General features: G+C 35.9%; 1 protein-coding gene and 1 non-coding gene across 26 annotated transcripts in view; one reads left to right on the top strand and one right to left on the bottom strand.

Moving 5' to 3' along the window:
* The window catches only part of CREM (cAMP responsive element modulator), a 72,149-nt gene that overhangs the window by 33,668 nt on the left and 12,928 nt on the right, over window positions 1–25,553 (top strand). For 6 of the 25 annotated variants that reach the window (XM_017653452.3, XM_017653462.3, XM_017653453.3 and 3 more), the window contains 4 exons: window positions 6,943–7,089; window positions 9,465–9,562; window positions 9,708–9,850; window positions 17,594–17,782. The exons of 1 other annotated variant lie outside the window; for it this stretch is intronic. In XM_017653452.3, the coding sequence (XP_017508941.1) occupies window positions 6,943–7,089; window positions 9,465–9,562; window positions 9,708–9,850; window positions 17,594–17,782 (577 nt within the window). 18 more of the 25 variants (XM_017653456.3, XM_017653464.3, XM_073228931.1 and 15 more) reach the window with 13 other exon arrangements.
* Window positions 10,051–10,157, bottom strand: LOC118971002 (U6 spliceosomal RNA). Its single transcript, XR_005059229.1, has one exon. It is a non-coding gene; the product is annotated as a U6 spliceosomal RNA (small nuclear RNA).

The following is a 25,553-nucleotide window of genomic DNA, read 5'->3' as shown; positions in this document are numbered from 1 at the left end:
GATTTGAGACAACATCCCCATGTACTCTGTAGTATTTTAACATAGTACACATAAAAATATCAGTCTTATGTGGCTAACTAACTCTGTTACCAGTAAATATCTTCAGCTAATCATCTCTAGGTAAAATTAAGTAAAATTCAACTCCATTGAATTTTGCAGTTGATTAGCCACACTGTTTAAAAAACCTCAGTGGGAAAGAAAGATGCTAATTAAGGACACTAAAATAAGACCAAGTCTACATTTTTCATTTTGTGTTTGTATTCATTTAGCACGATTAAATATGACTTTTTAAAGAATAAATTGGACTATTTTGCATCTTTATTCAAGTGTTCAAATTTATAGTATTTTCCTGTTTTAAACCTTAAAATATTTGAAATAATCTTTAAACACTTTTGTTTTTTCATAGAAGAAAGACTCTTGAGAATCCTGTCTTAATATCCTGCCAAAATAATTTTCCAACTTCTTGTTTGCATTAGTGGATTTTCATTGTAGTCCTTGAAATTACAATAGGTAATACATAGATTTGATTTCTCAGGCAGCAGAATTGAAAGCATAATCAGCCAGGTTGTGAATTCACATTTTTTTCATCCTTTATTAACTCTCTTGAATGCAGGCCCAGTAGCTCTGTGACATTTGCAGCTGTGCTGTGACATCATAAACCCCATTGGAAGGGAACCTAGCTGTGCATTGGAGCTAGTCTACTAGGTGTTAATCAAATGCTGGGTTACAACATTGTGAGGTTTTCCCAGTTATAAGTGTCATTAGGATATTTTTAACTTGCAAAGCCAAATAAGGCTGTCAGTTGTATCATCGCAACTCATTTCAGATCAACTCATAGCGGGGTTTTTGGTTGATGTGGTGGCCTCAGCATAATCCATGTTTCAGTTATCCTGTAGAGGAAGATTGTTCTTCAGGGGATCTGGAAAAAAAGGTAAATGATGTCTACTGTGAGTTCATTCTACACACTTTTATTAGTGTCTCATAAAAAGTTATAAAAATCATGAATATACAGACATCTTATGGTTTTGGTCTTTGAATAGTTGCCTTCTTGATTGCTGGAATGTGATGAATATACTTGTTGATCTTCCTGTGGCTTCCCCTGTCTCTTCATTTAGGTTTTTTGTGCAAACATTCTCTCTCTCCTCTGAGAAGCTTTCCACAAGTAGCATCCTTCCACATTCCCCCAACCTGGTCACTCTGATCCCTTACCCTGCTTTATTGTCCCTTTAAAGAATTTGGAACTACCCCAAATGATGTATTTGTCTCTTCATCTATTTTCTGTCTCTTTCTGATCAAGGAGAGCAGAGACTTCTTGTTCACTGCTAATCCCCACTGTCTGGACTGGTCCACATCGCAGGTGCCCAGTAAATATTTGAGAGAATAAAAGAATGAGTTCATTCATAAATAGGACTTGTTTCTGTGAGATTGTTGCTTATTAAAATGTCTTATAATGATAGTGTTTAGAAGAGAGATCTCCATGTCTAACTGCAGTATACATATTTTAGTTCAAGTGAACTAAAGTTTATGTCTGTAATGGTAGCATCTTTTAGGAAAGAATTCCCTTCTCTTCCCAATGCTTCTTTAGAATTCTGTTTGCCCATTATGAATTAAGTAATTACAATACTCTTTATAGGTAGCTCTTTGTCATTATTTCTCAGATCTTTTTTTCCTGGCTGAGCTCTAAACCAGCATCAGTCCCATATTCTCCTTGCCTAGTGAACATTTCCACCTGGTTGCCATACTGTTGCCCAGCCATTGCTTTCAACCAAGCTACCTAAAATTGAATCTACCACATTACTCAAAACAAAAAGATGCTTCTTTATTTATCTATTTTTGGCTTTAGGGCTACCGTACATGTTCTTGAATCCTTGCCTGTGTTCCTTCTATGCCGTCTGTGTGCCATATCTTACTTTAAGTGCACTGTATATTCAGTTGTGGCCCATGTGGTCAGTATAATAATATAATAATAATGCTAAAATGTTAGAGGTAGAGAGCCACATGAATTTTTTTTCATGAATAATAATGGTGAAGTTTAGCCTGTTAACTCTACCGATACAGTAATAGGTTAATGCAAGTCACTTGTTTTGGTAAAACCAGTGAAAATATAGAATGTCTGACACGTTCTCTAGATCTAAGAGTTTTGTTTTAATGATACATCTGAATTCCAACTCTTGGGTATGTTATTTCAGCAGTTTTCAGCCATTTAATGCATTGTCTCTTGAGTTTTTACACTTCACAAAGTTTGGAGTAAGGAAGTTTCGTTGTAGTTACAGAATTCATACCACTCATCTACAGAATCATAAGAATAAAGTTTTGTATTAGTGGGTGCGACTGCACACCAGGCATTCTTGACACTAAACCATTTGATAAAGTGATTGTTTAATAATTTAAAATCCTGAAAATTATACTTGAAAGATAATTAAAGCACCTTCAAGCATGATACATGTTTATCAAAACTCTGCCAGTATATTGACTTGTTTATCACTTTGTCAAAGTACCTAATTTCTTTGAAGCTGGGGCATTCCCCACAGGAAGTGAGTGTGGACATACACTACCATCTCATCTGCAGGTCCAGTCTGTAAGAATACTTGTAGCACTTTTGGGTACAGTTCCCATTTTTTGCTCCATTTCTGGCACATGAAATCTCTGTCAGTTATTGGACATGGGGCTTTGGGCTGTGTTGCTCTGGTGGAGCTGAAATCGCAGCCTGCTTTCGCACTCTGTGCTCAGGCCTCAGCTGTGAGCCGGGCCTGGGGGCTCCCTGAGCAGGAAGCAGCAGTAGTCAGCGGGTGGTATGCTGAATGCTGAGAGAGACTCTGAGGATCCTTTCAAGAGGTTTGGGAAGACAAAACTATTTTCACATTAATGGTAAGGTTTATTTTCTTTTTTTTCTGTTTTGGCATTTGTACTGATGGTGCAGAAATAATGGAAGGTAAAACCGTTGGTGCCTTAAGCAGGAATTACGTCCACGGCACCCAGCTGTGCTAGTAATCACTATTCTTTGCTGCCATTCACTTGCAGTTAAAAAAAGCCAGTTTCTTTTAATATCCCCGATGAAGCAGTAAATGTTACCAATTGTATTCAATCTTGACCTGTTGTGTTACCTTTATGTTATGAAATTGGGACATTCACTAAAAACATTTCTACATACTGAAGACTAGTGGTCTTGAAGAAAACCAGTTCTTACAGTTAAGAGGGGAGATGAATTAGCTGGATTTTTCTCTCACAGAGCATCAATTTTCTCAAAGGAATGGCTAATACTATGGGTATTCAAACTTGAGTATTTGGAAAACATTTTCTCAAAAGCAGATGAAGTGAACTTGTCACTTCAAGGAAAACAGCTGGGAGTGTCTGTTGCCAGTGATAAAATTAGAGGTTTTAAGTAGAAGATCTGAATTTTTGAAAATTCTGTATCAACCATTGTGAGCTTGATGGTGTCTGATGAGACTGATACTGACTTTAATGAATGTGAGTTTCAGAAGTGTGCAATGGAATTGAGATGGATCATGGGTGTAGTCAGAGTAGGATGAGGGCCTTTGGAAAAATACCCCTATGAAAACTATTGAACAATTAAACAAAGTCAGAGTCACATTACTTCTCTAAAGTAAAATATCAAACTAAGAATATAAGCATTCTCCAATGCAGATTAGTTAAAACTAAAAGCCTGGAGTAACTTGGCCTGGAATGTTCAAACATCCTCCAGATAAGAAAATACCTCAGCATAGCCCATGTCTTGTTTGTGTCAATTAAATGAGTCTACTGTAAAATTTACTTTAGCTGCTAAAAGGCCCAGCTTATCTTTATATTTACGCAGATGCTGCTTTTCCTCCTTCAGCCCCTAATCAAGTAATATATAACCTGAGCAATTAATATAGCAAGCGAGCCCAGCTGTAAACAACATAGTGAAAGGCAGGAAGGATTCGTCTTAAAGATAAGATTGCATTTTAACACCCAGGAAGTTAAGAAGTAAGATTCTTTTTTTTTTTTTTTTTAAGAAGTAAGATTCTTAACTTACTATTTAGCAAACAGACAATAACTCAGCCCACCTTGGGAGCAGGACAGGCAGCCTTGATTGATATGATCCCAAACCAAGAAGCTGCTATTCTGGGAAAGAATCAGAGCAGTAAATTTCTTGTGTTAACTCTGTAAAATAATCCAGAAAACTGATAAGAAACTTAGTGTCTCTTCAGGGATAAACATTTAGAGACCATTTGGTGGGTTTGCATCCCTAGCCCTTTGTCTCTCAACTACCTATAAATCCCCTAGACAACGCACCACTATGGGCTCTCTTGTCCCCTCCGATGTGAGCCAGGAGCCATGTCCTCTCACTGTATCTCTCAGTAAAAGCCTTTCCCTGGCTTTCCTACAGTGACTGTTTGCTAAGTTCATTCTTAGACTCCGCAAACAAGAACCCCGGCATCAGAATGTGGCAGCATTCGGGAAAGCCAATATTTTCCAGATAACTACTGCATGGTGTCACAGAATCAGGCATGGCGAAGATCTGTCCAAAGATCAACATATTTTAATGTGACTGATACAGTTTCAGATTCCACACTGCAACAGATCTTTAAGAAAAAAACATTTGTCAAGTTCTGATGTAATAGCAAAGAATAATATCTACATTTTTCAGGAAAAACTTTTATAGTTCTCCTTTTCCAATCATATATCTCTTTGAGATCCAAATTTTCTTCACATATCAACTAAGATAACATACTGCAACAGATTCAGTGCAAAAGTAGGTATAAGAATTTACCTGTTTTCACTTAAGCCAGAAATCAAAAGAATTTGTAGACATAAAATATTGACACTTTGTTATTAATTTTTTTGTTGTTTTGAAAAATGCAATTTTTATGTTAGCATGTAATGGAATTGTTATTTTTAAATGAGTTACTAATTATTTTTAAAATGTCTCCATTTCAATTTCTAATATGGCGAACATCAATACATACAACCAGTAGTGTGTTAGAGCTGATTGTATGTATCTTTTCCCATTTTGTGTTCTGTGTCATCTGTTGGTAGCTTGAAATCTGCCATTTTACATTAGAAATCAATAAAAGTTACAAATTGAGGTTTTCCCTTCCCAAAGCTAGTTGTTAAATATTTAGTATTTAAACCTGAATTTAAGTCACATAAACAAAAGCTTTTTGAGATTATCAATAATTTTTATTGATTAAAATCAGTAAAATTTCTTATCAAACTTTTTTTAGTTTGATAGAAACCTTGAGGATTAGTTGTGGGGTGAAAGGAGTACCTTTTGGTAATTGATCCACCCAGAGGTGGGTGCCTTTTATAATTCATACATAATCCCATACCTTATGTGCTGGGAACATTTTTAGGATACAATGTTATTTTTTTAATTTACTAATTCTATTATGGGATAACCTTTTTCTTTCCCCTAAAATCTGAAGCAGACAATAACACTCCAGGGGTAGGGGTGTGAGTGACTTTGCCTCTTGGGCCACATGTTGGGTGACTCTGCCCTAGTTTCTCACTTTTCTTTCCAGCTGTTATCGAGACTCCCCTCAAGGCCTGTCTCCAAGTGCGGCTTCTACACAAAGCCTTCAGTGATTGTTCGTTCAGGCCTATACCCATCTTTCTAGCCCATGGTCTTACTCCTGTGGCTTTCACGGCCTGTACACTGGAGCAATTAGTCCTATACTGTTGGGTGTACTGTTGTTTGTTAGTGTTAGTTTTCTCAATTCTGCTTTCTACCCTAATGCACCTAATAATAATGCTCACCACAGAAGTTCTCTTGCATAGATAAAAAGATTTTTTATTTTTGGATTGCCAAAGGAGTTTGCTTTTTAAGGGAATGGTGTTGTAAATAAGTCTTATAATTATTTGTTATAGAATCAGTTTTTAACAATTCTTTTAAAGTATAAATAGATTGGAAATCATTGGTATTCCTTAAAGTGAAGTCCCACACGGAGGTTTCCTTCTAAATTTGTTTTAGATCCTGTGGTTCTGTTACCATTCATGATAGAAACTGGTAGCTTATTTCATTTCTAAAGTCTTTGACTGTTTAGAGTAAGTCATAATGAATAGTGAAACTTAGTGAAATGAAGCAAAGTTTCTAAGATTACACTGGTCTATAGGATTGAGTTGTTCACTACTTAGGAAGCATGGCAGGTTTTGAGGGCAGGGAGATTGGAGGTACTGTGTTGTGCTGGTAGGGATCTCTGTTAAAAGCATCAAGGTTAAAAAAAAATTAGATTTAATACTTTTTAATAAAACTGGCCTGCACACTATGAAAAAAAAATGCATCAAGGTAGCTGGGAGATGGCAATGCTCTCTACTCTGTAAGCTAAGTGATGGTCTGGCCCTCTTGGGGGGATGCTCAAGCAAGGAGAGAGGAAAAGTGGGGACTGCCTTGCCAGCTTCAAGGCCTGAGCTTTCTCTGGGTCAGAGACCCTAAAGGCTTATGAGAAACCCTGGAATATTTTTGGCTTGTGTCATTTTTGTGATTATGGGGTCATAAATCACTGATTTTCAGTATACTGACAAGGCATTAGCTTGTACCTGGAGTAATATTAGAATATCATACATCTAATGTTTCATTTCTTAAAAAATAATTCAACATAGTTAAGTTCTGTCTCCAATTTCTCTTAAGAAGTTGGAGAGGGTAGTTCATACTGTGTCCCAAGTAAGGATTCACTGTTAGTAAGTGTGAGGTTGTAGTGAGGTAGTTTAACTGCTTTAGAGCTTTATGCTTGCAACATTCTTAGTTACCAAGCATGGGAACCAGAAGTGAGGAGCATGATTCTTTAATATCTGTCACGTCAGAGAGTGACTGTTCGAGGACAGTAGCCACCTCCTAATGGTAAGTACCCTCGCTTGCATGTCATTTCTGAGAAGCAGGGAAAATAGGCTAGTCATAATAGTGAATGGTATTTGTTTTAAGAAAAAAAAATTCTTAATCCTCAACATTGATCATTTTTGTAGGTTTCTATACCTGGATCAGGCACTGGAAGAGGCTCCCCAGCTGTAACTCTAGTACAGTTACCTTCAGGCCAAACTGTACATATCCAGGGAGTAATTCAGACACCACAGCCATCGGTTATTCAGTCACCACAAATACAAACTGTTCAGGTTAGCATCCTTCCTGGGTGATTTGTCTTCGACTTCTTAAGCTTTTTTCTTTTTCTTTTACTGATTCATTTAGCATCTTTTTCTTTGTGCAGATTTTATGCTCAAATCTTATTAGATAGTTGGAGAAATTTCCTTTTATATGTGAAGTGCATTGTGCCCTGCAAGATACAAAGAGGTGACTTGAGGGGTACAGTTTTGTTGTCAACTCTTAATTTTAGGATGAGTACTTGCCAGATGAGTAATTCTTAAAGTTGTTTTCTCTGTGCTCAGATTCAGTTTTCCTTAGCAAAGCTCTCCAATGGTGCTTAAAAATATTTTGAGGATTCTTTGGAGAAGATGTCTGACAAATACAGTACTATAAAGATTATAGTACTAATGCTATTTTCATGAATACTCACATTAGTAGGTAGGTAGAAATTTAGGTTTATTTTTAATTCAATATGTGTAATCCATAGAAAATAATATGGTGTTATTGTCACCTTGGTGTTATGCTTATACATCATGAACTGCTCTCAGGTGAATCCTGGGTTTTTGTGGGCATGATTGTTATTGTGCTGGTCATCCAGAGATGTGTTTTAGTATTATAAAGATTAGTCATAAATCCTTAACATTAAAGTTAAAACTTTTTTTTTGTATCAATAGCTGTAAATTATTAAGTGTGCATTGGTTAAAGCATACTTTTATTGTTTACTGAATGTATCCCTTTTTTAGGTTGGTTTGTTTCATTATCCTTTAAATGTTGAACTTGAACATAATTGATGACAAAAGATCTGTGAGAAAAACATTAGGTACACATACTTAATCAGTCTTGTCCTTTTCCTGCATTTTGGAGTATAGTTATTGCAGAATAAGGATAAGGGTTGCAATATGATATTTGAACTTATCACATGCATTAAAAGCTGGTTATCTTTGCGACACAGGTGTATTTTCCTGTGTTGCTCAAAAAAGTAAGAATAATTCTCAGTGTTGTCTTTTTTTCTGTGATGACCTTTGATTCCAAGAGTTTCTTACTCTTTCTGATGCTAATTTTAAAACGAGAAAGGCTTTCCACTCTCCTCTTTGCATTCTGACTTTTATTTGGATGCAGATATTCTTACTCAGTTTTGACTTGACTGATATTGGAAGAAAGTATTGTCTTTATATTCAGTAGGCTTTTTTGGATTTTGTTAAATGGATAATTTAATTATCTTTGTAGAGAGAGGTGCAAATTCTAGTCTTAGAAAATCCTCCCTGCTGAAGGATGGGCAAGTCACTTAATCTCTCTGCAGGAACTTCAATTTCCACCTTTCTAAAATGGGTAAAATCATAGCCTACCTTAATAAAGGGCTTGTAAGATTACGTAAGAGAAATGGAAAAGCCCAGTGTAAAGTGATAGATACTTGATGGTGATAATCTGTTTGCATCAATGTTTTTTCTAAGTCCTGTTCATTGGTGAGTGTGCTTACATGTGGGGAGTCCATGACCAGCAAAGCATGGTCAAGAAACACACATGTGAAGTGAACATTCATGCACATCCATACATCCATGTGCCTTGGGAAGTATATGTTCCTATTGCATTGTTGATATTTTAATAAGCTCTTTTGATTTTCCCCAAATGAAATTTCCATGTAATCATAATTTTAAGTTAAGTGAGTTTTGTATACTCAGAACTACCCTCAGCCCTGAATGAAAAATGGCTAAATATAGTGAGGCAGTCATGTTGTCTGACTTTCTTTAATCATGTATTATATTCCTACTTGACTTGAAAATTAAATCATGCTTAAAACTCTGTTATTTCAAGGAAAAATTCCTTAATTTGACCTTCAAGATGTCCCACCGTCAAGCCCCAACCTACTTCTTGTCATATAAATCCTAGCTTTAACCAGGCTTGTTTACTCAGTTGTTTATCTGCTTAAATATTTCTTCTTTGAACCCATCTAATGACTAATCTGAAGACGCAGCTCAGGTCAGCTGTGGTGTTGTAAAGAAGGCAATGAAATGGAGACCCTTTTCTCCTGCTTCTGTCTCTTGCTCATGCATTTCCTGCAGGATTGTGAGAGTACTTTCCGTGCTGGCATCATAGGTCTCATCTATCTTATGCTTAGTTCTATCCTCCCCTGACGTTCCGTCCACTCTCTAATTTGCATTTCTATAGTGTGTATTATCTGTACCATTCCTTCCCACACATCTGCTTGTTCTACAACTGCAATGTCTGTTTCTGTGCTCCCGTTCCTAACCCAGGCAGGAGCTCCAATCATGCAGGGTCAGTGTGTCCTGCCTCTAGGCTCTTCCCCAGCACCTGGCTTAGTGCTGTACACAGAGACCCTTAACCACCATTTTTTGAATGAAGGAGATCATATATTTTATGATGAATTTCAGAAACTCTTGTATTATAGGTAGCAACACTTGGAGAGAAAGATGAGTATGCAGAATCAGAAGATGTAATTGATTCTCATAAACGTAGAGAAATCCTTTCACGAAGACCCTCTTATAGGTAAGTTTTTTAAGTTTATTATTGTAACAATACTTTTTCCAAAAAGGGAGAATAATTATGCATCACACTGATTCTACCCTTAGCTTTTCTGTTGTATATCTCATTCATGTAACTTAATTGTTTATATTGTTAAATTATATTTTAGAAAAATACTGAATGAACTTTCCTCTGATGTGCCTGGTGTTCCCAAGATTGAAGAAGAAAAATCAGAAGAAGAAGGAATGCCATCTAACATCGCTACCATGGCAGTACCAACTAGCATATATCAGACTAGCACGGGGCAATACAGTATGTATGCTGCAATTCCATACTATACAGAGCTCAAGCTTTAAGTCTCCACTAGTAACATTGGCACAACTTGAGGTTTGGCGTTTAACTGTTCCATTTGAAAATGCATCATCATCTCTAAACTGTGTATTATAGAATGAGAAATACATGTTAAAGAAGTGAGATTTGTACTGACGGCCATCATATACTCTTTTTTTTTTTTAAATATGGAACACTTCACGAATTTGCTTGTCATCCTTGTGCAGGGGCCATGCTAATCTTCTCTGTATCGTTCCAATTTTAGTATATGTGCTGCCAAAGCGAGCACTATCATATACTTTTGAAAAGTAAAATTTTTTTACTGAATACAGAAGAAATTTTGGGGGTAAAAATAAAGGGTTTGTCTTATTTTTATATATGTTTATATTCATGTCTAGTAAAAATTAAAAACTGCTTTTTGTTATCTTTATGATGCATGCAAACAAAACAAGATATAATTGTATTTCATTCTTGTTGGCTTTTGTTACCAAAAATTAGATATTATACTTACTAATCTAAGAGAGGTATGTATGTTTCTATGTTTTAAATGTAATTGTTTTCACTACTCTCCACTATGTTAATTTGTGCTACAGCTTTTCCTAGAAGAGAATGGAAAACGTTATGATTTATTTTTAAAAACTATAGCAATTGGACAGATCATTTATTTGAAGTTTTAAGTATCAAAAACTGTAAATAAACAGATACATTCACATTTAGTCTTGTGCATTTTAATGGGCTGTTAATTCTGTGCTTTTTGTTCTAATTAAAGCACTAATTTTTTTCCCAAATCAAGAACATTTGATACATAAAAATTACTTTATTAAAATATGAGAACTAGGAAGAAAAGAAAAGGTGGGGAAGAAAAGCCACAGAAACAACAGAAAGAAAAGTTTAAAAAAAAGCTACTTAAGCACTGGAAAAAATGTGGTATTAAATGTGTTGGTTCACATATAGTGTTAAGATTTTAAGTACTTTTTCTGTTTTCCCTTTAAAAAGTAATAATATCTAGCAAAAAGTCCCAAGTCTTAATTTAAGATGTGGCTGTTAAAGAAGCTATAGTATAAGGGAAGATCTTTTTTTTTTTTTTTTAGAGTCCTCTAGATCTGGATTTTAATATTGAACTAATTCTCCTTTGGTAATTCTGGTTCTTTGGGTAGGTCCTACTACAATATCTGGTAGAATTGGTATTTAACTTGTTCACAGCCCATCCAGGCTGCTGAGTGGACATGTCCAAAGTCAATGTTAGGAAAAGAAAACTCCCCACTGTCTGTAAGAGTTATACCTTGAGAGTTTTCACTGTCATTTCCCCCTCATATTTCTCTGATTTACATACCTTTGTGTATGGCCCCTGGGGCATATATGGAGGGAGTTTTAGAACCTTACATCAGCGTGCCAGCTGGCATGCCTCTGCAGTGCTGCACACTGGGCACAGAAGTGCAAGCCTCTCTTGTGCCCTTATCCCCTGAGGGGGGCCGGGTGGGCTTAGAGCTGCAGGAACCTCTTGGCTGATCAGTTCTGCCTTGAGTAGTGGGCTGTACTCATATTATCATTTTCCATTTCTGCCATGACAGGGAAAAGGTTGAAATTACTGATGAAATAATGTTAAGACATCTTGAAGTTTGGGAGATGATCTAAGATGCTGTCGTCTTAAACATCTCTCTGACGCATTCTGCTGCTGCTTAGGAATTGGTAGGAGAGTGATCCCTTTACAAGTGACTTGGAAGGAGATGCTTTGGGCTAATTCGCCTAGACTATGAGCCGGAAATATGCAATCATGGACACATAGTGGGTTGTGAAAATGTCGAAGCTAGAGACATGTGGAGAAGGTGCTACGGTCCTTCTATTCACTCACTGAATAGAAGGAGGTCACACTGCAGGTGTTTAGCCTTTGAAGTGAGAATACTGCTAAATTGTCCATCTCAGGGTTAGTGGGAGGACAAAAGGAGATAACAGGTAAACATAGAGGAAGAGGCTGCTTTTGTCACAGAAGAGAGAACTGTAAACTATCTTTGGCAATGTCTCATTCACAGTCATGAAACTTTTCTCTGCAGCCAGCGCCAAAGCCTTTATTTCTGGAGCTCTTAATCCTCGCTCACAGCAGGGGCTCGGCATTAAAGGTCACCATGGTGTGGTGATGGTAGGGATGGAGTCAAGGGTTCTGGTTAAGAACTAGAAAATTGAATGTTTAGGAGATAGACACTCTTCTGTCTGCCACATTAGAGGTCATGGGCTGTCTCTTAACACAGGTTTGTTAATTTGGACCCATACAGTATGATCCTGGTGGTTACTTTGGTGGAAAAGTGTGGTGGGTCTGCATGTGCTGTCCACAAGTAAAATTTGCATTATTCATGACAAGTGATACTGCCTTTGTTAAAAATACATTTCTTAGACATTTTAGTTACATTTGTCTATGTTGATCATTCTTAGGAAAGTGAATACTAACACTTAAGCTTTTAAGAAGACATTTAGTTGTTAATTGGAGGGTAAATGTATATTTACACATATGCAATAACCATTTTCACTAATCATATTTCTTACTAGGGATAACTTGACAGATATTAATGTTTTGATGTTCCTAACTATCTAGAAATAGAAACATTGTACATACCCTTTGGTTTTTAGCAAAGGATTTTAGTAGAATTTCTGGAGATTTTTCTATGTATTTATGTATACCTATTTTGAGATGTTTTTATAATCTTTTGTTGTAGAAATGGTTTTTTTAGCTTAATTCTTTTGTTGTAGAAATGGTTTTTTTAGCTTAATTCTTTCTTCAACTTTTATCTATGGATGACTTTCCCCCAAAGTTTGCTTTGTTTTTTTTTCAGAGATTATTATTTTAGATTATTTATTTTTAATGTAGTTAATGAGTTGGAGTTAAAAACAGAAAGAACTAAACTAAAGGACTTTGTGAGTCAAAGTTAAAGAAATAAAATAAAAATAAGTGCACTCAGGTTTTCTCATACAGTTACATTTTTAATTGTTGAATGTTAGAAATTTGATAGAAGTTGGCCTTATTATTTCAACTTATTTTTTAAGTCACAAAAACTAAGAAGTTAGAATAGGCTACCTGCTGTGAGTAGGAAAAACAACTTAAAATAAGCAGGGTTTCATTATTGTAACACCAAGAAGGTAAGCTACACTTGCAAAATCTTTAATGGCAGCACAGACCTTAGTGATAGGTGGGGTATATGCCGATGAAGTCATTCTGGTCAAAGAATATCTGTTCTGTCTCAAGAGAATTTACCTGAAAGATGGCAGTTCAGATAGTCTTAGAATTAGCAAAGAATGTTATTTGCTGCCTAAGATACTTATGCATTAAATGAGAGTAAATTCATAAACATGCTAAAAGTGACTAAAGACATTTAAATGTTTGTAGTTTTTTAATTCTCTAAAGATGCAGTTTTTTTTTTATCTCCCACTCTACCATACCCAACCTCTTCCCTTACCAGTGAAAGATTATCACCCACAATTTCAAATTACTCCTTTTTTCTAAATGTCCCTTGTCTCTTTGCTTGCTCCTGCTTTACTAAGAACCTTGTTAGAATGAGTCTTTATTAACATCCGTATTGGAATTCTTAAAAGCTGAAGGTAAGTGGGTCAATCTGAATTCACGATTACATGTGAGCTTTGTGGACTGCTTAAAGAATTCAGAATTCTCAGGAGACTCATGAATAAACACTGATTCCATTTCTTCATAAAAAGAGTTTGCACAGGAGAGGCTTATGTATTCTAAAGTAAATGCGGTTGCATTTATTGTTCTTAGTGGTGACATTGCTTCCGTTCTCCCATTGTAACTTCGGAGCAAACATAGAAGATGTATACTTCGTGTGTATCTGGCTTTCGAGCCTTGGTGTTGCTGCTCTTTCACAGCACGGGGCTCCTTTAATCTTTGTCCTGCTGTATGCGCCACTTGGCTTTTAGGACAAGTACTTTAGAGAAGCCGTTTTGTGGTCACTTTTTGAATTTAAATCTGAGAATTCACTGGAATAAGGTCTGGTCTTTTAAAGTTAATTCAGTGAAGTTCTATTTATGCATCTTTTTATTGCAATTTGGAATAAAAATAGTTTGTTATAACCAAATATTTGCATGTTTATGTATCTGAATTAGCTCATATATACAGGTTTAGGATGAAAAAGATGTTAGCATCAAGTGAAAAAACATCAGATGAAATCTTAATTTAAATAAATTTTGCTTCCCCTTTTGGTCATAAACTCTTTTTTCAATTTTCCATCCTTATTTGTTTTCTCTTCTTTATTGATTAAGACTTAAAATATTACTTTTTTAATTAAAAAAGTGTTTACCCAAATTCTTGAATTTTCATTCCATTAATAATGTTTGCCTTACTTCAGTAATATTACTAACTCTAAGAGAGAAGTGCTGAATGGTAGTGAGTAGTGAAAGTAACAATATTTTTTAAACACAATTTTTTATACCAGAAGTTTTTAACAAATTTATTGCCTAGATTAGTTGATAAAATATCGTCCTAGTTACCATGGTTTATGGTGAGTTGGGGATGGGGAAACCATGCTTGGGTTAACACTGATTTGAAACTAAATACCATGACTATATAAGGATGCTGTATCCTTTATATATAAACATGTTTGTGCAACCACTAAAATTAACTTAGTAGAAAAATACTTAGTAAATTACCAATCATACTCTATTTAGACAAATTCTTTGTTAATGTAAGGTCAGTGTATCCAGCAATTAACCTGTGGGTACAGAGTGACCTGCTTAATTACAGGGTATATAGCTCACCTAAGACTTAAGGGGAAAAAAAGTTAGGGAACTCCCACAGCAACTAGGACAAGTATACCTAACCTTTACTCCCCACTACTGTGAGCAGCAGGCTTGAGTCAATTAATAATGGACAGTGAAGCAGAATTTAACTGATTATATAATCTAGCTGTCCACTTTTCATTTTATTTTATGAAAACATGATGTTGATAAGGATTGCTTGAAAGAGGAAAATAAGTAGGCATATATTCTAAAATTTTTTAAAACTTTCATTTCAGCTTGAGTCTGAGCCTATTCATAGACCAGTGTGGACTCTAAATTGTGCACAACAGTGTGGCCTTAGGTATAAGCTTTTATGCCTTAGTTGTATGTGTTAGTTCAAGAAAACATTAATAAAGCCTAAGTCCCCAAAGGGAAATTAGTAGGAAATATAAAGCTATTTTACTTATATTGGTTACAAATGGGCCTGATAAGGGCCAATCGTTTTATTTAAAAATGATTAGCTAGACATGATATCTAGGATTTGTTTTGAAATACTCCAGACAAAAATTGAGGTTTGGGATGAGTGGGCAGAGAATAGATGGTGCAAAATTCTTTCTAATTTTATGTTTACTTGGAAAATTTCTGTAAGTTTAAAAAAATAGTGAAAACAAAGATGTGACTAAACTCAATTTAGTTAACTTCATTTCAGTTTTTCCTACTATTTCTCTTGATGTGTGTTTACTGAAAGCAGGTATTACACTATTGAATATTTTGTAACTTAAAATAAGTTTGTTCCTCAAATCTTTTGAATATACACATACATAAATCCTGTTTCCAATATCTTGATGCACTGGGAAATCTTGTTTATTTTCAAATGAGAGGTAACATTGTGTGTGTGTGTTTAGCTTTTCTTTCCCACATCTAATTATATAATAGAGACCAGAAAATAAAATGTTGAGAGGAACAGATTCTTGATTTATCAGCTTTTCAGTGTAAAAGCAAAGTTTTGATTGAAACTATGGGGGAAAAAAGAATGAAAACTAAAAAAGTAAGGATATTTGTTAGCTGCCTATTTCATGGTTATCCTTAGAAGCAACTATGACCTTAGATCTTTCACTAGTTTGAAAGCTTAATAATTGTATTGGCATTGAAAACTAAGTTCTGTAATTAGAATTTGAAACCATACTTCATTTAATTCTTCTAGATTCACAAGTGACTTAGGTTATTTATAATATAGTCTGCCTTGAGGAAATGATAGCCACTCATTCATAATACTTATTGAGTGCCTACTATCTGCTAGGCTTTGAGCTTCCTCCTCATTGTGGTTACACTGCCTATGCCTGTTCTTTTTTAAGCGCTGTTTCTTGACATCATGCTAATTATCCACTGAAAATACACAGTCAAATATCTGATAACATATGAAATTCATTCATATACAGCCATGAAGATACAAGCAATCTCTTCTTTTTCATACTTCTCTTTTAAAAAGGAAAGACATAGTTAGATCTCTCCCAAGCCCATTTATTGTAAGGAGTGAATCCTGAGACCCTTGAAATCTTTGGAGAGTCATGATAAAATCTAGTTCTTAAAATGTGTGCAGAATATAACCCTCTAGATGAGCCAGATAAGTGTTATTACATTAGAGTTTCTCGGCCTTAGCACTATTGACATTCGGTAACTGATTCTTCAGTTTCTGTCAATCATGTTCTAATAGGTGGCCTGTCAGTGAACTAAAATGTAGAGAATGTATCTATGTTGAAATCCTTTTTAAAATGTCAACTCATCTTTCTGTGTTTAAGCCCTAGAACCTTAGGTCGGGGAGCTGGAGATTGTTAATGTTACTCTTTCCAGTAGTTCTGACAGATTTATATAATCAGGTCATCAACTAAGTGGTGGTTGCTTAGATACCACTAAAAAGGGAATACCTTGGAAATACTCCATCTATTTTGGGTACTACTATAACATCCCTGTAAAGTAATTACATTGATTTATAGGTATTGTGTTATTCTGGTATCGTGTTTTTATCTTCATTGTAGAGTCTATTCAGCTAGTTTATATGTGATTTTTTTGTTAAAAAAGGAGAGCCCTTAAACACTTAATCTTTAATGTTTAAAATCTGGAGTTGTAATCTTTATTTTGAAGTACACAGAAGTCTCAGATATTTTTAACAGTACTTGTTTGTCCAGTAGAGTAAAATTTAAAAACAAACATTTGATCAAATTCTTTTGAAACTTCTGGTTAATATGTTAACTTTAAACATGACTAGCAAGTCTGTATTTAGAGGAAGTCTACCATATGTTTGTTGCCATTAGGTCTAGTTACTCAAGACATTTGGGAGAGGTAAATATTGTAGCACATTCTTCCAATGCAGTTACCTTTTAAGGTCCTTCCACTTAACATTTTATATTTTAGGATTCTCCTGACATAGTCAAAATGGTAAAAGGTGACAGTTTTGTAGACTTGAGCTTTAAAATAAAAATACATAACATATATTCCATTAAAAGTTACTTTCTTTTGATGATAAATTAGAAAAGTTGTTAGCTGAATGAAGGTGAAATACATGCAATGAATTTGCATAAATTCATTATAATTGTGATGCTTAATGGATTTTCACTGAGCATTTCTTAAATGTTAGAAGAATGCTATTTGTAACTAAAAATACCTGAAAAACAGAGACATTCAGAAAGCTGGACTTTCTCCCTGTCTGCATCTCCACTCTTCCTCTTAAATAATTTAGTTGGGTGGATGTCAGGGAGACGGAAAATCCCATGGACTCTATGTATTTCAAAGAATTCTGAATATAAGATATTTTCAAGTGTTTATGAGCTTTTGCAAAATGTTGTCCCATGAAGAAAGATGTCTTTATCAATTCAGCATAGAGAAATCAGGGTAACTTGAGAATGAGAAGCCTTGGTAATGCATAGAACCAGAGTATTTTCTCCCAACCTGGGATTATTAAAAATGAATCTTGAAATTCTCTAATATTTCTTTTCTTTTTCTATTAAGTTGCTATAGCCCAAGGTGGAACAATCCAGATTTCTAACCCAGGATCTGACGGTGTTCAGGGACTACAGGCATTAACAATGACAAATTCAGGAGCTCCTCCACCAGGTGCTACAATTGTACAGTATGCAGCACAATCAGCTGATGGCTCACAGCAGTTCTTTGTCCCAGGCAGCCAGGTTGTTGTTCAAGGTATATTTTATTAATCTCGTACCTTTAGAATACCTATAGACTACTATATCACCCCACTGAGTGGTGATTTTGTAGTTTTCTGAAATATATAGGTCATAAATTGGAGGGACACTAAAAGGCTTAAAGAAGAAATATTTCAGTGCATTAAATAACAACTTAAATTGTATGACTCACTTTTTAGCAGGCCTTACTGGCTGTAAAGAAAGGTTCTGTTCAGCATGGCATGAGGGAAAAAGGGAGTTGGAAACATGAGTGAATTTTTTAAATTAAATATCCTCATTTGGGCTTATGAATGTTGTACTACTTCCTTTTTATTACCTTGTGTATGAAAATTTAAGTATCTAGTCCATGATGCTCTGAATTCAGGTTTTTCCCCAGCTGTTACATTCAAGTCTAATTTCTAGACCTCTCATTTCCAAACATGCTGATTTTTGTTTCTTCTTTAAACGGTTCTTAGTATATTTGAATTCTGAGGTACCCATTCTACTACCACTTATGGAAGTTGACAGCAGTGAAATAAAAGTTGGGATGTTGCTCTAAGCTTTGAGGGTAACCTAAGTGTTCATTTAAATTGAATTATACATTATTTTAATTTCATTCAGTTGTGCTCATAATAACTATAATATATTTAATACAGCTTCCAAAAATCCTGTGTTTTAACTCTGTCCCTCTTGGTCATTTGCTGAGGACTTATGATATAGGATAATTTTAAGCAGAGCAATATCAGTTCTCTTAATTTGAAAGTCCTTCAAGTTTGGAGAAAAGAGATTATAATTGACAAATCTTGATACTTAGCTTTACTCTTAGGTATTTTGGGGGCTAATGGACCGTAATAAAAGCATATAAAAGAACTGAATGGCGGCATTATGGAGTAAAAATAATTCATAGTACTTACCCAATACTTTAATGTTTTCTTTTAAATGTAAAATTAAAGCCATCTACTATATTTCCCTGATTATTATGAACCCCATATGTCTGATCAGTCAATAACAAAGAATGATCATTTTTTCTTGTTTTACTTCTATTATATTGACAAATGCACTATAAACTTGATACTTTAATAAGAGAGTTTTTAAATGTTGGGGTTTTTTTGCATTTTTTTATTAAGGTATCATTGATATACAGTCTTATGAAGGTTTCACATGAGCAACATTGTCATTACAGCATTCACCCATATTATCAAGGCCTCCCCAACCCCATTGCAGTCACTGTCCATCAGCGTAGTAAGATGCTGTAGAGTCACTATTTGTCTTCTCTGTGCTATACTGGCTTCTCCATGAGCCACCTACATTATGTGAGCTAATCATAATGCCCCTTAATCCCCTTCTCCCTCACTCCCCTCCTACCCTCCTCAACCCCTTCCCTTTGGTAACCGCTAGTTTCTTTTTGAAGTCTGTCAATCTGTTACTGTTTTGTTCCTTCAATTTTGCTTTGTTGCTATACTCCACAAATGAGTGAAATCATTTGGTACTTGTCTTTCTCTGCCTGGCTTATTTCACTGAGCATAACACCCTCTAGCTCCATCCATGTTGCAAATGGTAGGATTTGTTTTCTTCTTATGGCTAAATAGTATTCCGCTGTGTATATGTACCACTTCTTTATCCATTTGTCTGCTGATGGACACTTAGGTTGCCTCCATTTCTTGGCTATTGTAAATAGTGCTGCAATAAACATAGAGATGCATATGTCTTTGAACCTGGGATCTTGCATTCTTTGGGTAAATTCCTAGGAGTAGAATTCCTGGGTCAAATGGTGTATCTATTTTTAGTTTTTTGAGATACCTCCATATTGCTTTCCACAATGGTTGAATGAATTTACATTCCCACCAACAGTGTAGGAGGGTTCCCTTTTCTCTGCATCCTTGCCAGCATTTGTTATTGTTTGTTTTTTGGATGTTGGCCATCCTAACTGGTGTGAGGTAATATCTCATTGTGGTTTTATGAAACTTTTTATGTTTTGCTTAGATAATACTCCCTTATGTCTTGTGTTTTCAGGTTTATTTAAGAACTGTTTTTCTTCCATAAGTCACAAAGATATTTTTCTGTGTTACTTCTATAGCTTTATAATTTTACCTGTCACATTTAGGTCCTTAATCCCCCTTATGCTCACCTCTCAATATAGTACTAGGTGGGGATCCATTTTCACTTTTCTAAAATGGAGCCAGTTTGCCCCTACTACCCATTTCAGTTTGCCCCTACTAGCCAGTCTGCCCTTTCCCCATTGACTTAGGGGGCAATCTTAACTAAAGGAGGTTCTCATACATACTTGGGTCTGTCTCAAAACTTCCTATTCTGTACTATTGGTCTCTTTTCCTATATGCCAGTACCATATTGGTTTGTTATCTTAGAGAAGAAGTCCTTTTTTGTCTTAAAAACATTTTTTTTGATTTTGTGAACCACTATTCTTTCATATGTGTTTGGAAAAAGTTTGAGTTTCTAAATAATAATAATAGAATAATAAAACCAGTAATGAGATTATATTTATTTTATAAATTAGGGAGAAAAGATGCCTTTTTTTAAATTGAGATATAGTTGACATATAGCATTATATTAGTTTCAGTTGTATAACATAGTGGTTTGACAGTGATATAAGTGACAATAAGTTATTACTACTGTGTTTTAGTTAATTGTTATTCATCACCACTTGAAGTTATAATTTTTTTCTTGTAATGAGAACTTATAAGATTTTCTCTCTCAAAACTTTCAAGTATACAACACAGTGTTGTTGACTGTAGTCACCATGCTATACATTACATTCCCAGGACTTAGTTATCTTATATCTGGAAGTTTATATCTTTTGGCCCCCTTCTTTCCATTTCTCCCACTCCCTCATTTCCCCCCAACCTCTCCATATCTCTGGCAACCACCAATTTGTTCTCTGTATCTATGAATTCAGTTTTTTGTTTTGTTTTTTAGATTCCACATGTAAGTGTGATCATATAGTATTTGTCTTTGTCTAACTCATGTCACTTAGCATAATGCCCTCAGGGTCCATCCATGTTGTCACAGATGGCAAGATTTCCTTCTTTTCAATGGCTGCAAAACACTCCAGTGTGTGTGTGTGTGTGTGTGTGTGTGTGTTGGGGGTGGGGCATATATATTTCTTTATCATTTTTCTTTATCTGTTCATTTGTTGACAGACACTTAGGTTGCTAAGTTATTCTTGATTGTTGTAAATAATGCAGCAGTGAATTGGGAATACATATATCTTTTCGTGTTAACATTTTCTGGATAAATACCCAGTAGAATTGCTGGATCATATAGTAGTTCTACTTTAAAATTTTTGAGAAATCCTTATACTGTTTTCCATAGTGGCTGTACCAGTTTACATTCCTACCAATAGTGCAAAAGTGTTAGAGAGAACTGAAGTCTTTTTAATGTTAAATTGACCTATTCCAAAGCATACAATGTCTCATTTATACAGATCTTATTTTAAACTTCTTTTAACAATTAAAAATTTATCTCCATGGATATCTTTCATATTCTTCTGTTAGTTCCTAAATACTTTATGATTTTTGTTGCTATTTATGAATGGTACCCTTCTATTGCATTTTCTAGTTCTTGTGTAGAGAAATATTGCTAATTTTTAAAAGTTTTTATCTATTAAACTTGCTCTAGTCTAATTCCAATAATATGTTGATTCTTTGTAAATCTATGATACTATGTAAATGTTTTTATCAAATAGGAGTAAGACATTTGCTTCTTCCTCTCCAATCTTTATTTTTCTTGATTTCTTTTTCTTTTTTCCTTTCCTGCCTTTTTCTTTTCCTTTTCTCTTCTTTCTGAAAATAATGGTGGCCAGGAGTCTAGTTCTGTGATAAACATAGCAAGGTCAGTGGGCATTCTTGTCTTACTTGTTCCCTTCTTACCTTCCATCCTGTCATCCCTTGCAAGGCCACAGCAGTCTTGAGAGAACAGTGTCAGTTCTCAGACCTTATCTTGACTGGTCTCCAGCAGTGTTAAACACATTGGCTTCTGCTCCCTTCACTTCCCTGATCCCTCATTCTTACTGTGTTTTCTTCTCTCTCCTGCCTCTTGCAGTCTCCTCTGTCTAACCATCCTCTGGCTGCTCTGAAGCTGGACTGCACAGCATCTTCCTTATCTTCCTAGTTATGCCATGGGCAGCAGACCCTTTCCTGGCCTGGTTTTGGGAACTTTTTCCTGAAAGTTTCACTAGATGCTCTTCATCCCTCTCAATGATTCTGAGAACTACAAATATTTCTTAAAAATGAAAGTCTCTGCCTCCAGCATTTCCCTTTCTGCCTTGTACTCTGCATTCTGTAGCTCTGAGAGGTATTTCTAAAATTCACATCTGATAATTTCAGCCTCATGCTCAAAGCTCTTCAGTGAATGTCTATTTCTTGTTAAACGAAGTCCACAGTCTTTAACATGGCCCGGCTCTCTGTTGGATCTAGGTCTTGCTTTCTTTACTAGCCTTCTCCCTTTTTTGGAATACAGGTCTGAGCTGAATTTCCTTCATTTCTTGTCCTATGTCATGCCCTCACAGCTGTTTGCCCTGACAGGGGCACTTTTGCCAATTGTCTGCATTATTCAGGTTTTATCTTGTATAACACTTCCTCCAGAAAGTCTTCCCTGATCCTCCAAATCTGGCTTACATAGTCCGTTCCCACTGTACCTTTTTAGGGCATGTAACACACTGTCATGATGCTCTGTTTCCTGCCTCAGTGGTAACTTCTGTTTGGACTGGGATCCTTAGTACCTAGTACAGTCCCTGGCATATGATAAGTGTTCAATAACCATATGCTGAATGAAGGCGAAATACTCCTCTGTGAAAATGTTCTTAGTTCTGTATGCTAAGTAATGAGTTTACCTGGTCCAGGTAATATGTTAGAACTTCTCTAATAGCAGTAGTCAACCAAGCAACCTACTTTTCTCCTCCTTGTTCTTCTCCACCCTTTTTTTACACTAATATTTCTTGAATACCTATGTGCCAATATAGAGAAATGTTGAGATTAAAGTTATTTTGAACTTTCTGATATAGCAAGTAAAACCGACTAGAACTCTTGGACTCAAACCCTTATTGTGCCTGGGTTGGAAAACAGTCCTTCATGGGGAGCCTCTGACTAGGATTGACATCCCCTGACATTCTTGCTGAGCCAAGATGTATTCAGTTCATGTGCTCTGGAGAATCCCTGACTAAAAGCATGGATGCTCCTTGATGTTTCGTCTCCTAAACTTGAGTGTAAAGTCCCTGCCTTTATTACTAAGGTGCTTAATCGAGTAAGGCAAAATGTACTTTCATTGACATGAGGTTAGGCTGAATTTAAGAATGAGCTTTGTTCAGCCCACTGACAAAGATAAGTCTCAGTGCCATGTCACTTATTTTTGTGCAGTAGACTTGTAAATCATGTTTCTCCCAGGCTACAGTCTGTTATACTGTGAAACATGAGCTAGCTTTTTGTCTGATCTTAAAATTGTATTTCTAGCTGTGATCTACCTCTTCATGTGCTGAATCTTCATTAAGTGGTACAAATAAGACATTAAAATTTTTTAAAATAGTAATTATGATTTATTTATGAAAAAATTTTTTTAATCACAAAATTCTTTTTGAGGAGTTTTAATTTAGGAAAACAATGTATTAGATTGAGCCACATGAAATTGCTGTTTTTGTGAACCAAAAAGTCAAAATATCAGCAGATTCATATGATTCAGTTTTATATTTATGGTAGAATGCTATATAATACTATGTTTGGCATAGTGGGTTTTTAAAACTTCAGTATTTATTCATCTCAAGTGAAAGGAGCAAATTCTCTGTCACCTTAGAAACAGCTGGATTTTATGTCCCTGTAGCAAATGGTTCAGCAAATAATGTGTTAAATGAACAAAGGTGGCTGGGTATTTCTTGGTGAATTGAGACATGTCTAAGAAATACACTTCTGTGTATTTCACAGTGTCTTTCTGGACTGATTGTCATGTTTTTTAAAATCCCCAAGTACTTTTTTTTCTTCTGTAAGTTATAAAAAATAATAGTATTTATGCCACCATTTCTTACCTAGAAACCTTGAGTAAAAGAATGATACAGTAGTAGCCCCATAAGAAACAACCATGTAATTTTTAATGCTAATAAGATATTTTTTTGCCAGAGTCCATCTCAATAGATTTTTTGTGTAAATTTGAGAAACAAGAGCATTAAGATGGTTTAATTACAGGAAGGGTTTTTTTATAGTGCTTTGGTTCCAGTGAGCTTGTCTGTAACAAAGCAAATTGATGGCAGTGATAGGCTAGTGATGTCATTGTGATGTCAGTACTCCTACTTATCCTGCACACGCTTGACAGTTTGTAACACTTTATGTTGACCTGTGATGGGGAAACAAGCCAGTGCTTTATGCAGAAGCCCATCATGGCTGTAACTGGAGATGAAACAGGTAAGAATTCTCAAGAGGGATTTTAATTTATTCTGCACTTTTTTTTTAAGTATAGAAAAATTACTTAGGAACCTGTGTTTGGAAACATATTAATTTTCTAGTAGTTGAGGAGTAATAAGTTTCTTGTAATATACACGTCTATTTATGAGCTCACTCTAAGGCACTTTGGTGTAACTGCCTCTTTGCTCAGTATTGTATTGCTTACTTGACCAAGGCAGTAATCCTGTCTTTCTCTCCATTCTACTCCCCTAAAATGAGCTGTTACTTCCTCTGCAACCTGTTGCAAATCCAAACAGCTACAAGTTAAACTACATAGTGTTTAAGTTGTGAAAAATTAAGCTTCCGATTCTTCGCTGTGTACAAACGCAGCTCGGAAACCGCGTAGGAAAGGGGAGCGTGTCGGGAGTGTTGTGCGCTGGCTGCTTGTTCCTTCCTACGTCGAAAATGGTCTGTTCCTCATCTAATCGAGTTCAAAGGGCTGACGTCATTCAGTTCCTGGAATCGCGTCTCGGCGGGGCAGTGGAAAAGTTAAACTTCAGGCGAGCCGCACACTGACGTCAGCCGAGTCGGACTGCGACTTACTCTGGCCCGCGCGTGGCTCGCTGCTTCCACACGGTCATTATCTAGCTCACCGCCGCCTGTCTCCGAGGGCGCTCAGGCTGAGCAGCTCTCCTAAGCCCTCCTTTGATTCTCCGCTGGTGAGTGAGTATCTGCCAGCCGCGCAGCCCTTCCCACACCTGCAAAGAAAGGCCTGCGCGAGCCGGGCCGGGGCTCGGCGCCCCCTAGTGCCCGGCCCGCGAAGGGCGCGTCCTCAGGTCTCCCAAACGTTTCATCCTAGTCCTTTCCGTCGTCTGGTTTCGTGGGGACAGGTAATGTTTTTGACTTAGTTGCTCCTGTCCTCATGGGCTTGGAAGTTGTTTATTCATCAGGGTCTTTCTTCTAAACCCAGCAACGAATCCTGAAGCGTGGATGATGGTGAACAACTTCACCACAATTCAGCCTTTCAGCTGGTGGGTCTCCCCGCGTCCCTAGATGGGTTGGATTTTCGGTGGTCTCCAGCAAGTAAAACCTGTAGTGAACTGACTTGAAAATCATATGGAGGAGCTATTGCTTTCTCAAGGAAGTTTTTGTGAAGTTTTAGAAATGCTAGAGTTTGCAGAAACTCTCAAATGACAACTTTATTGTAAATTATAGATGGAGTTAAGTAATCTCAATACTGTACTGCATGCATGTTGCATGATTCTAGAACCAAAAGGCATTTCTATGCTATGTGTATTTTTGAAAAATTATTAGTTGTTTTTTATCTTTCTTCACTAAGCCATGAATTCCAGTTCTCATGCCTAAGCATGAAAGAGAATCATACCAAAAAATAAAGTGATTTGAAAA

This window comes from Manis javanica, chromosome 2 (genome assembly GCF_040802235.1).
Source record: "Manis javanica isolate MJ-LG chromosome 2, MJ_LKY, whole genome shotgun sequence".
Taxonomy (NCBI): Eukaryota; Metazoa; Chordata; class Mammalia; order Pholidota; family Manidae; genus Manis; species Manis javanica.
This window is presented reverse-complemented; position numbering and strand designations above follow the sequence as displayed.